Here is a 12,243-nt window from a genome sequence, read left to right on the forward strand (position 1 = left end):
GTTTGACTGCTGAAGTGGAATAAGTGAATGCAACAGTATAGCTTAACTGTTTGAAGTGGCTTAATTCTGTGGCAAAAATCTGCTACATCTTGCTGTATAATAAACATGAAATATATTCCGATTGATATATTTATTGCATTCTATACTTTACATATATGAGTTCAAAGCCATAAGCAAGGATACTGTACATATTCTGAGCTAAACACATAAAAGAGGTAAAACAGAAGAAAGATGTTCAAATTTTTTATTAGCAATTGAATTTTTTTTTTATTCTCAATGTCTGTAATAACCTACTCGCATGCAGTTTAGTTTGAAAAATAAAAGTATTTACGAAACAAATTTTTTTTTAAACCAATAGTGGAATTTTAAGTATAAAATGTGTTTAATTTGCTACTTAAATAACCATAAATGACACTTTTGCAAAAAATATATCTGATGGTATGACCTTTTTGTTTTTTTGGGCTGAAATAACACTTCCCATTTCAATCGATCTGTACAAGCGCTTTTTAAAGTCAATATCAAACCTGAAATCCGATGTATGATACGCAAGACCGTACAACATGGTCAAGCCAACCATGTGACTACAAGAACATTTCAAGAGAGTTTTCAAGATGATCCAATATAAAACAACAAGATCTCGAGAGAAGGCAGAGTAGTCCAAAAGTCCTGGTTTGCTGGTTAACGGATGGGCCGGTACGGGAAGGTCATGGCAGCAGGATGAAAGGCGTGAGGGGAGAGAGAAGGGTGTGTGGCGTGGGCTGTTATTGGGCGATGTGGGGAGAGCGCTGGATGTGTGGGGTGCGCTGAGAGTACGGGGTGTGGGCTGTGCTGTGAGGGGAGGGTGGACTGGTGTGGGCTGTGGGGAGAAAGCGGGGAGGGTCGACCCGAGTGAATGTGTGGGTACATGTTGGGCTGGAAGGCTCCGCTGTGAGGTGGAGGCTGCACCACTGGACCGGACATCACAAGCTGTAACAGACTACAACACAAAACAAACAGTTACTACACACTGCTCACAAATAAACAAAATTTTTGTTAGTGATTGAGAGATGCTTTTTTGAATGGTTGATGGAGATTTCTGGAGAGAAGGGTGGCTGTACAGATATATATCATCAGTATCATACTTAAAGGTGCAGTGTGTAATTTTTAGTGGCATCTAGTTGTGAGGTTGCGAATTGCAATCAACAGAAGTTACGGTGTCTGACAGGAAAATATGTCATCGTCAGAGAGCAGACAGCAGAGAGTAGCCAGTGAGGTTTCTTTACAAAGATTAATTAAGAAATTATTATTAACACGAAGAACAACATAGTGACGAAACGCGCTCTGTAGTAGTTTGTACGTTTAGGGCTACTGTAGAAACATGTCGGCGCAAAATGGCTATTTCAATGTAAGGGGTGTATATAGATTTCGGTATAGTGTATAATGAACGGTTCATTATGCAAGGTCTTTATACACCACTGAAAACATAGTTATGTATATGATATTGCATTTCTGTCAACAGATCCTCCTAAATATTACACAATGCACCTTTAATAAAAAAAATTATAATAGGTACACCACCATTCACTTTTTTTTTTTTTTGAGATAGAGAAATCATAAATATTTGAATTTTCAAATATATTAAATCAAAAAGTTATTTTGAATTGTTATAATATTTACAACATTGCTGTTTTTACTGTATTTTTTATCAAATAAATCAAGCCTTGGCCCGCAAGACTTTATTCAATGTTGTTGTATGTTGCATGTTTATATATCCAAACTTTTTTCATGCAACCATAATCTTCATGGCATTTTTTACTATGCCATCTCAGGGGCACATTTATTGAATTCCATAATGGAATTCTGAACGTCTCCCCATCTGTGATCAGTGACTTACTTGTTGTGAGGAAGTCTGGAGCACAAAGTCCGTAGATCCTCTGAGGAATAAATGACATGACAGGAAATGACATCACTGAAATGGTGCTCTTTTAAGATCAAAACCCAAACAGGCCATTGTGAAGTAAACATCACTTACCTCTGGCACACAGAAGGGCTCCTGTTGCCATGGCGACCTGAAGAGCTTGTGCCAGCCTATCCAGAGCCAGCTGGATATGATTGGCAGCTGAAAGGGGCGTGAGCTTCTCACAGAGCCGGCTGACTTCCTCTACTAGCGTGGCAACAGACTCCACAGGAAGCACAGCTAGCCGGCCAATCAAATTCTGTTCTGTCAGGTGGACCTGCAGGAGTTAAAATAAAAACCTGTTATGTATTCTAATACTGAATGAAATCCTCAAAGCCTCACAATATTGTACTAGAAGAGATACATCACCTGCAGCATGAGAAAGACTTGAAGAACACTGAGGTGCAGTTTAGAGTACAGCTCTTCATATGCTATTCCTTTTTCACTTTCTCCATGGCCATTGGTCAAAGCCAACTTCCGGCCTCTCTGATAGGCTAATGGAGCTTTCACACACCAGCGGAGCAGACCCAGAAGAGGCGTGATCTCGAGGCAACCCAACGGCAGGCTGGAATTGAGAGGTGTGTTGATGAAGGTGAGGAGCAGAAGTCTGGGATCCTCCGTGATCCAACCAACCAGCATCTCCAAGAGTGCAGGGGGCGGAGTCAACTCATCTACAAGCGACAACATCATATATATCATTTTTGGGGGCGGGTTTATATATTATATAAAATATTTAAATATTGCTTATTTTTAAGGAAATTAATTTTATAGTGTTATATTTAAATTTTACGATAATATTATTTTGGATTTTATATTATATAAGATTATAAAGTAGACAGAGAAAAACAAACAAAAAAAGTTGTAGTGACAAAAAGGAAACCTGGTACCTGAGGAGAAGTCATAGAGTGCCGTTACTGCAGTGATGAGCTGGCAGCAAAAGCGAGGGCTGGCTGAACAGATGTTCTGCAGGGTAGAGATGGCACACGGCACCAGTGTGCAGTAATCATCCATCAGCACCTGAGCCAGACGCACACACCACGCAGAGTGGGTGCGCTAAAATAAAAAATCAAACACACACACATAATGAATGCTTGAAATGTTGTCCAGGTCATATTTTACCCAAAATCCCAAAAATTAGAAACTTTTATTTTACTCCGGAACTAAACTCGCGAAGCCAGTGATTATAGTGATTTTCTTTTACAAAAAATGCAATCTGTTCATCATATAAATTGATCGTGTCTCTTCAGAAAATTTGGATTAAACTGCTCAATTCATATGGATTACTTTTACGATCTCTTTATGAACTTTTTGAAGCGTCAAAATGGTAGTATGATTGGCAGCAGTATGTCAATGGAGGGACAGAAAGCTCTAAGATTTAATTAAAAGGATCTTCATTTGTGTTCCAAAGATGAAAGAAAGTCTTATGGGTTTGGAAGGACATGAGGGTGAGTAAATTATCACAGAATTTTAATTTTTGGGTAAACCATGAATTTGGAGTATTCTAAATGAGGTTAGAAATTTGCACGTCCAAAACATGTCCATATAAGGGTTTTCCGCAAACCCTTTCCTCATTTTCCGTGAGAATTTCTCATGTGCGTACAATATAAATACAAATAATCCACGCAATTATTAGTGATTGATCACTGTTCTTGATATGTATGTGAAACTCACAATAAGCATCCTGACCAAATTATCCATTCGTTTCAGTTAACATGCTCCAGAGAAATCATGAATCATAAAACATTGAAATCAAGGCACAAAGACACAAAATCAAAGTAAATGCTCTACTTTCACACCACACACCTGTAGCCAGGTGGATGCACACTCCAGTATGGGCACCCGACACACGGCTATCGCCATAGAAACCAGCTTCCCCAGCATGGCCATGCGGCTCTCGTCGGCCTTGTTGCCTTGGAGACTGAAGAGGGCGGAGAAAATGATCTGTCGGATCGAGTCTTTGCTCTGCTCCTGGAAGTAACTGCACATGATCTCCAGCAGTTGCAGTTCTTGAACGCAGCTCATCCTCTGTGTCAAACACAACACACGATTCCCTTGAATCCATTTTCATTCAAAGTTCACTCATATGCATCTGACCACCATATTTAGCATGGTTTACTCCTAGTCAAAAGACTCGATGACGCTCCCGTTCCTCACCTTAGGCTGGATGTTCCTGTCTTTAGGGATGTGAAAGATGAACTCCTCCACGAGGTCCACCGTGCTCTTCTCTAATCCAGGCGTGGGGCCCGAGGAGCTCTGCAGAGCGCTGCCCAGTGAGATGTCCAGATGATACAGAACCTCTTTAGCTGCGCTCAGCGGATCACGCCGCAGCAATGCATGTCGAATATCACTCATCTCTGCTGTGGAAGAGAAACTACACCATTAATTCAAATACAAGCATCTGTCAACCTGAATAAATGAGACATATGAAAGACACCTATAAGTAAGTAACACATGATGAACCAAAATATATCATTGTATGCATTATTTCTAGACATGAAGCATGGTAATAGCATGAATTTTGGACATGAGTCATGTTAAAGACAAGTCCGAATGAAACGGAAGTTGCAATAGTCTTTTCTTCCCTAATGTGACTTATTGCCGAGTTTTTCTCAAACGAGAAAACATGTAGGGCGGGACTTGATTTTGTCCATGGAGAATTGATTGTATGGTTGTGGTTTGCTATTGCTGTGATGTCATGTGAGTGACAGGTTGCCCCGCCCACGTGCCAGTAAACACGTCATGAGATGTCGTTGCAAGAGGATGAATGGGTAAGAATTTTGATAAAAGATAATGAGGGCACATTAATTTAGAAAAATAAGGATCATTCTTATTTTAATATTTAAAAAAAAAAAGAAGAAGAATTGTCCATTTTGATTTCATGGTGACTTTAATACTTTTGGACATGCATTATGGTAATATACTATGGATGTTGGACATTTATGATGTTTTTGGGATAATATTAGAGAAAACCAAGGTATGTATAATAAAAGTACCATCTTTTATTATCATTGTACAGATATCACACTATTTTGTTTTATTTTGTTGTAAAGCGTGTCATAATCAACATAGTGAAATAGAGCAGTTCTGAATCTAAATCTATCTGTAAAAAAAAAAAAAAAAGTAATTAAATCGTATTACAATAGCTCTTATTCAACCATAAATAGATCATCACCATCACATCACCAACAATAAGAGATTATTCTATGTGGCAAAACACATTGTCCAAAGCGATGCTGTTACACAGCGCATTTGTAATCGCCGGTTGCTTAACATTTTGAATGTTTCCTTAGTTCAAACTACATAGATATGTATAGTTAAAACACCCTTACCTGAGTTAATAATTAGACTCGATACATTAGCTTCTCTCAATCAGCAAATGCAAATCTCCCATAACTCACAATGTGAAAGTTGTTCATCACAAAATAACTAGTACGGAACCCCATACAGGACATGGCAGACTCGGTTGAGTAAAGAGAAGCGAGGCTGTTCAGCGCCACCTGTGTACTGGAGTCAAAGTTTTTGAACTGAAAAGCTTGAATCATTTGTTTTTAGAAGCCACTTGCGGGGATATTTTGTTCATATCTAATGCAATCACTGCAATGTCTGCATGGCTTCTATTTGAAGCCATGATATAGCCTAAATCAATATATAACATAACAGAAACACAATTCAATAGTCTAACTAAACAGATGCATGCAATGATATGTAGCACTAGCAGTAAACACTTTCATGAACAAAAAGCAACATCATCTGAATATATGAACACAAATCAATAACTACTGTAAAGCTTCCTTAAACAAGGAATATCAACCAACATAATAAATTGACTTCATCAAACAGTTAACATGAGCTGAAGTACATAACTCAACTTGGTAATATATGCACACATCAAACGTGAGGATAGCATGCATCGAGTCTGTTTGCTACACTCACTCACTGACTCACTCATAGACTGTAAAAAATGACTCACTCAATGCGGAGGTGAACGCCCCCTGCTGGAGATGGGCGGAGCAGCGTCTTTACGGCCCTGCTTTGACGCTTTGACAGCGCGCTCTGATATTTTGTCAGTTTGACCGTTTTTAACATAACCTATGTGTTCCTGGACTCAAAAAACTGTTTGGGTATAACTTACAATTAATTAATTTTACAATTACCCTCTAAGCAAGGAGGGGGATACATTGCATTTTTTTGAAGTAATTAATTCAAGTCATAGCCGGAGAGAGATGCGCTGAACAGACTCAGGTATTAAATAAATGCTATAATTCATTCATTCAAATAAATTGTAATATTATGCACTACTTTAGCCGTCAGTTTTACCCTTCCGGTAAATTTCACTACAAATATCAGTTATCGTTTAAATGTCAAATCCCATGGCAACCGGCCAACGCGCGTCACTGCGTGTGACGTCACAATCCGAGTATATAGCCCATGGAATTCTGCACAGGTTGTTGAGTAGTTCAGTTGGTTTCTGGTAGTAGGCTACACGCTATCTGACTAGTATTTCAGTACTTCATCTGTGGTGAAAAATTGCTCAAATTGTATTATATCTCTCGATCTATGTTTTATCTCTTGATTTTTAGTATTTCATTTGATCTGTGCTATTTGTGTTCAGTCAACTTGTTATAAGTTTGTAACAGAACATCAGAGAGACATCTGGAGCAATGGGGCAGTGCAAATCTCACAATTACATTGTAGAGGAAGATGCTGCTGCATCTGTGTCACCAAGGCCTGTCCCAGAGAGAGTAGAAAAGAAGAAGAAAGGGAGGTTCTTTAGATGGGCTTTTTCTCGGAAATCCAAGAAAACTTCCACCGAAGCCCAACAGAGTCAGTGCAGAAATGACAGCAGCCAACAGCCTGAGAGATGCTCTGATGGTGAAGTTGAACAGAACAGCAACATTGACAACAATTCAGTGTACAGCTGGCACACCTGTGTGTCTTCTCTCACCACTGTGCAGGATGCTGAAAAAGACATTCCCAGTCAAGAGCAAAGGGGCATCAGCAGCACTCACAACAGCAGTCCTTCTCTGACAGTGCCATCTATGACTGAGGAGAACAGCTCAGCTTCGACATCGGATGACGTTTCTTGGAAGAATGAGGATGAAATTATCAATTTAAGTTCAAAGGGAAAGAAAGGTTAGTTTCACAAGCCCCAACATGACTCATAAAATGTGCAAAAAGTACCCTAATTCAGTTTTAACATATTTTTGTTTAGTGAGGCCCCATAACACCAGAATAACGTGTCCATTCTAAAGCAATCTTTAATCAGCATTTTTTTTGTGGTTTATACTGTAAATTTACTATGTCCCTCTTTTTTTAACAGGGGACGTCTTGCAGCACTATCAAACTATGAAAATGCTGGGTCGAGGATCATATGGAAATGTTTACGAAGGGATCCGTTTGTCTGATTCACGAAAGGTTGTATTTTGTAATTTGAATTTCAATGAATTTGAATTGAATTGAATTTCAATTCATTAAAATTCACATCAAGGTTCATTATTGGAATCATGTGACCTCTGCACATTCTTACAAATTTTTTTTCCTTCTCTTGGAAAACAGGTGGCACTCAAATGTGTGTTGAAGACAGAATGCATGGAAAATGTCCGTATTGTAAGTAGCCAGTTCCTCTCTTCGTTTTCATACTTTCAGAGTATACAGTCACATTAGCAATAGGACATTTTAACAAAATTTTGCATTTAAAAAGGATCATTGTCAATAGCGTATGAACTTTTGAACCAAGCAGCTTTCTGTTGGTTAGCATGGTGAAAATCGTGTGAGGGTGAACAAAAATTCCCATTAAAATGACTGAATTTTGCCCTGCAAAATTTTACCGATCTACAGTAAAAGTGACTGAAACTTCAGTAACCATTTCCAGTATTTCAATTTCAAGTCTTCAAACCTACTTACCCGAATGCAGGACATAATTATGTTGTAGTAATTCATTTAAATTAAACTATGTCCCCTAATTATCTCACTTTCGTATAACTATTATCTCTCCTGTATAGGATCTATTTGGCAAATCCCTTCCAAACGAGGTCGCTATGATGGTTCTTGTGAACAAAGGACCCAGCGTTCCTCAAATAATAAAGCTGCTGGACTGGTACGAGACACCAGAGGAATACGTACTGGTCTTGGAGCGGCCCACGCCATGTGAAGATCTGCGGTGTTTTTTACTGCAAAATGGTGGCAAAATGAAGGAATCTACGGCACGAGTTGTGATGCGTCAGGTTGTCACTGCTGCAAGAATATGCAGTGAAAGGGGCATTTTCCACAGCGACATCAAGCTGGAAAACCTGCTCATCAACCGAAACACTTTGCAGGTCAAATTAATAGACTTCGGTTGTAGCAGACGCTTGACGAAGTCTCCTTATTTGAAATTCAGTGGTACGTATTATTTCACAAATCTATGGTGAATAAATAGACAAAAAGTTATGGAAATACAAATTTAATGCAATGGACGAAATCTTGTTCTTTCTTCCAGGCACAAAAGTTTATTGTCCCCCTGAGTTTGTCAACCATCAAAGGTATCATGGCAAGCCTGCAACAGTGTATTCTTTAGGCGTACTGATGTGCAAGATGCTATCTGGGAAGTACCCTCGCAATAACCTCCCTCAGATGTTTGCTGAGCCCTGGTACATAGAAGACATTTCCAAAGGTGAGAGCATGTGGACGGGTCATAGAGGAACTTTTATTACTGCTTAAAATAATATGATCATTTACACAAAGTTTAACACTTACAATAATAACCGGACATCTCTCCCCTCTTCACAGAATGCAGAGATCTGATCTCTTCAGGCATGGAAAGGGATCCAGCCAAGCGGATTGATTTGAAAAAGATCCTCCTCCATGACTGGTTCCAGGTATTGGTCCTTACATAAAACTGTTTGAAAATAAGATACCGTCCGTCATGGAAGGCAGAACGAGAAACAGAAGAAACCCAGAGAGTTGGTAAAGAAAAAAACCTTATGTGCCTAAAAGAAAAAAGTAAGGAAAGGAAGTATATATGTGTATACACTATATTGCCAAAGGTTTTGGGACGTCTGCCTTGACATGTACATGAACTTTAATGACATCTCATTCTGAATCCGTAGGGTTTGATATGGAGTTGGCCCATCCTTTGCAGCTATAACAGCTTTAACTCTTCTGGGAAGGCTTTCCACAAGGTTTAGGAGTGTGTCTATGGGAATTTTTGACCATTCCTCAAGAAGCGCACTGGTGAGGTTAGACAGTGATGTTGGACGAGAAGGCCTGGCTCACAGTCTCCCCTCTAATTCATCCTAAAGGTGTTCTATTGGGTTGAGCTCAGGACTCTGTGCCAGTCAAGTTTGACCTCCACACCAAACTTGCTCATCCATGTCTTTATGGACCTTGCTTTGTGCACTTGTGCACAGTCATGTTGGTACAGGAAGGGGCCATCCCCAAATTGTTCCCACAAAGTTGGGAGCATGATACTGTCCAAAATGTCTTGGTATGCTTACGCCGCCTTCACACTGGCAGTTGAAATCAGCTCCGATACGGCTCCGAAACGACCGGAAGTCATTCATTTCCTATGGAGATTCGCAGACCGCATGCGAATGGGTCCGAAACGGGTCCGACCGAGTGCGGTGCGAAGAAAATCGTGTCCGTTGGTCATCCGGATGCGTTCATATAATTGAACTCTTGCGAAAAGCTATGGACGGTTCCTATCCGACAATTCCAGCGATTATACAGAACTGACAGAATCAACCTTTCTAATGTCTGCGCCATGTTTGTTCTACTCGCTTCTGACGCTTTTCACTGTGTAGTACGACGTCCGTTGGGGGCGTATTGCGTATTACAGAGCTGATTTCAACTGCCAGTGTGAAGGCGGCGTCAGGGCTGTCGCGATAACCGCAATATTGCAGTACCGCACTACTGACAGGCCAACCGCAGAGGAATGCAAGTAACCGCAGTGTAAGCCCGTCTAATTCGAGCCAACTGCGGTCCTCGATTAGAGGTGAAGGTCACATGCGCGTTCCGTCTCTTCCAATGGCAAAGGGATTTTTAATTAAATACAATACATTCTATCTTATGTATTAACTCGTTTCATCTGACTCCATAAAATGAAAGTGTTTTTCAATGATATCTGTGCATCTTTAAATATACGTTAATGTTTGACTATTCCTTTGAACTCCAATGAAAATAAAGTCAAAGTCTGTTAGAATAATCAAATATAACAATTTATTATGTCAGGTAAATGTATTATAATAATTCCATAATCAATTTAAAGATAATCAATGCAAATCATCAAATGTTCTAGAACAAAGAGGAAAATCTTTTACCCGACATGAAATACATGAATGCTGAGTCTCGGCGACTCAGCATCCACGGGCTATCTGAGATACAGAAAGAGCCACGATCCCTTGCTACATTCCATTAAATAGCCAGAACTTCTTTTCAATGGTAATTTGCATTCAGGTTACACCTTATTTTGGGGGTAGGGGAGAAAGGCCATTTGTCCACCTTTCTTTGTGTGCCAGTTTCTCTAAACTTCTAAAAAACCTTTATTTCCTTTTGTTTTACTTATTTGGAAATGAGACATATGTACCAGCCACCCTGAGACCTTTAAAATGATACTAAACACAATACTCAATGATAATCATTCACATTAAACCATATATATATTCTTATGTGAGTTTTAGCTGTTACTGGGTGAAATGTAAATCAGGTGAGACTGCGTGAGGGGGAGGTCGAATGCTATTTCAGCAAGTTCCTTTGTTTCAATAGACCATGTGGTCAAGACAGTGTCTCCAACCAGTTCTTACAAGGCCAAATGTTACAGTAATTTCCAGCTTCAACCAGTTTCCCAGTCTTACAGCAGCAACCGCATTTTCTTTTTTCATAAGGCCACCCTTCGTAGTTCGTACAATGTGTATTGAATGTTAAATAAGTTAATAATGATAACAAGACTGTTTATCATGGTGATTTTTACAGAGGCTTCGTGGATTTAGACTTAAGCCTAAACAGACAAACCGACTGAGCGCGTGCAAATACCTGCGTCTGTCTTTGAAGTCAAGTCATGTATATTCGTGAATAGATTGCCGTTTCCAAGGAAAGTGAAATATTTGTCGTATCATCCTTTTAACGTGTAAGGGTATTTACCATGAATGGCGTCAGCGCTGGTCAGCATTACACAGCGTGAGGAAGCCGTGGGGGGAAAGCAGCGAGTCACGCATTGAATCAATGCCATTGGTCTCTATTAAGTGAAGCATTGCTTCAGCTTTGCCCAAAAGTGAAGCATTGCTGGCCAGCTGAGCCTTGAAAAGTGGAGCTCAAAGTTAAAAAAAATTATTAACACCTTGTTTCATTACATCTCTCATTTAAGGAATCAGCTTTTTTGAACGTTTTCGTTGAATGAACGGTTTAATGACTCACTCGAAGACAGTCCGTTGGCGTAACAATGTAACTGCGCATTGAAAGACTGTCACTCAGCATGCAGAGACGCTGTTTAGTTTCGGTTACATTGGTTACATTGTTTTTGTGTATGCTGACCACATCATAACACGTATTCATATAGCAACAAATAAATATAAGTAAATAAATAAATGGCGGTAATACCGCATATCGCGCTATTGAGCCACTCAAAATTACCGCAAGGGAAATTCCTTCACCGCGACAGCCCTAGGTATGCTGAAGCATTTATACGCAACTTTATACATGGCACAATGCAGTCAGGCAAGTGCCGTTCTCCTAGCAACCGCCAAACCCAGACTCGTCCATCGGATTAGCAGACAGAGAAGCGTGATTCATCACTCCAGAGAACAGGTCTCCACTGCTATAGAGTCCAGTGGCGGCGTGCTTTACACCATTGCATCCCACGCTTTGCATTGTACTTGGTGATGTTAGGCTTGGATGCAGCTGCTCAGCTATGGAAACCCATTCCATGATGCTCTCTACGCACTGTTCTTGAGCTGAAGGCGCGAGTATTGACTCGGCAGAAAGTTGGCAACTTCTGCGCAATGTGTGCCTCAGCTTGCGCTGACCCCGCTCTGTGATTTTACGTGGCCTAGCACTTCATGGCTGAGTTGCTGTTGTTCCAAATTGCTTCCACTTTGTTATAATACCACTAACAGTTGACCGTGGAATATTTAATAAATTGGAAATTTCACGAATGGACTTATTGCACAGGTAACAAAATGTAAGTAAAGCGGCAGCCCCTAATGGACGACTGCTGCATAAAATAGAACTACTGTAAACAACTTAAAATCCAGGCCTAGTCCTCTCTCGTCTTGCATTGTCGTCCCTTCCTTCCTATCCTTCTGAAACTCCTCCGTGGGACTCGAGACCGGTGT

General features: G+C 40.1%; 2 protein-coding genes across 3 annotated transcripts; one reads left to right on the forward strand and one right to left on the reverse strand.

Moving 5' to 3' along the window:
- Nucleotides 1–516: 516 nt before the first annotated feature.
- Nucleotides 517–5,416, reverse strand: ints15 (integrator complex subunit 15). 2 transcript variants are annotated; one of them, XM_056263573.1, is made up of 8 exons: nucleotides 5,266–5,416; nucleotides 4,091–4,293; nucleotides 3,740–3,961; nucleotides 2,824–2,989; nucleotides 2,306–2,607; nucleotides 2,012–2,213; nucleotides 1,874–1,913; nucleotides 517–976 (listed from the first exon to the last, which is right to left on the reverse strand). In XM_056263573.1, exons 2-8 carry the CDS (start codon nucleotides 4,286–4,288, stop codon nucleotides 679–681), a joined length of 1,428 nt encoding a protein of 475 aa, XP_056119548.1. In that variant the 5' UTR covers nucleotides 4,289–4,293; nucleotides 5,266–5,416; the 3' UTR covers nucleotides 517–678. The 2 variants fall into 2 exon arrangements, with proteins under 2 accessions (XP_056119548.1, XP_056119549.1); XM_056263574.1 differs by having other exon boundaries at nucleotides 4,091–4,290; nucleotides 5,266–5,401.
- Nucleotides 5,417–6,447: 1,031 nt separating this feature from the next.
- LOC130096911 (serine/threonine-protein kinase pim-2-like) lies at nucleotides 6,448–12,081 on the forward strand. Its single transcript, XM_056263602.1, has 7 exons — nucleotides 6,448–7,069; nucleotides 7,257–7,351; nucleotides 7,493–7,543; nucleotides 7,939–8,317; nucleotides 8,415–8,588; nucleotides 8,705–9,401; nucleotides 11,577–12,081. The coding sequence occupies exons 1-6, from the start codon at nucleotides 6,598–6,600 to the stop codon at nucleotides 8,809–8,811; spliced, it is 1,278 nt and encodes a 425-aa protein (XP_056119577.1). The 5' UTR covers nucleotides 6,448–6,597; the 3' UTR covers nucleotides 8,812–9,401; nucleotides 11,577–12,081.
- The last annotated feature ends 162 nt before the right edge of the window (nucleotides 12,082–12,243 follow it).

Source organism: Rhinichthys klamathensis, unplaced genomic scaffold, assembly GCF_029890125.1.
Source record: "Rhinichthys klamathensis goyatoka isolate OS25496 unplaced genomic scaffold, OSU_Roscu_1.1 h1tg000208l_1, whole genome shotgun sequence".
NCBI classification, from domain to species: domain Eukaryota; kingdom Metazoa; phylum Chordata; class Actinopteri; order Cypriniformes; family Leuciscidae; genus Rhinichthys; species Rhinichthys klamathensis.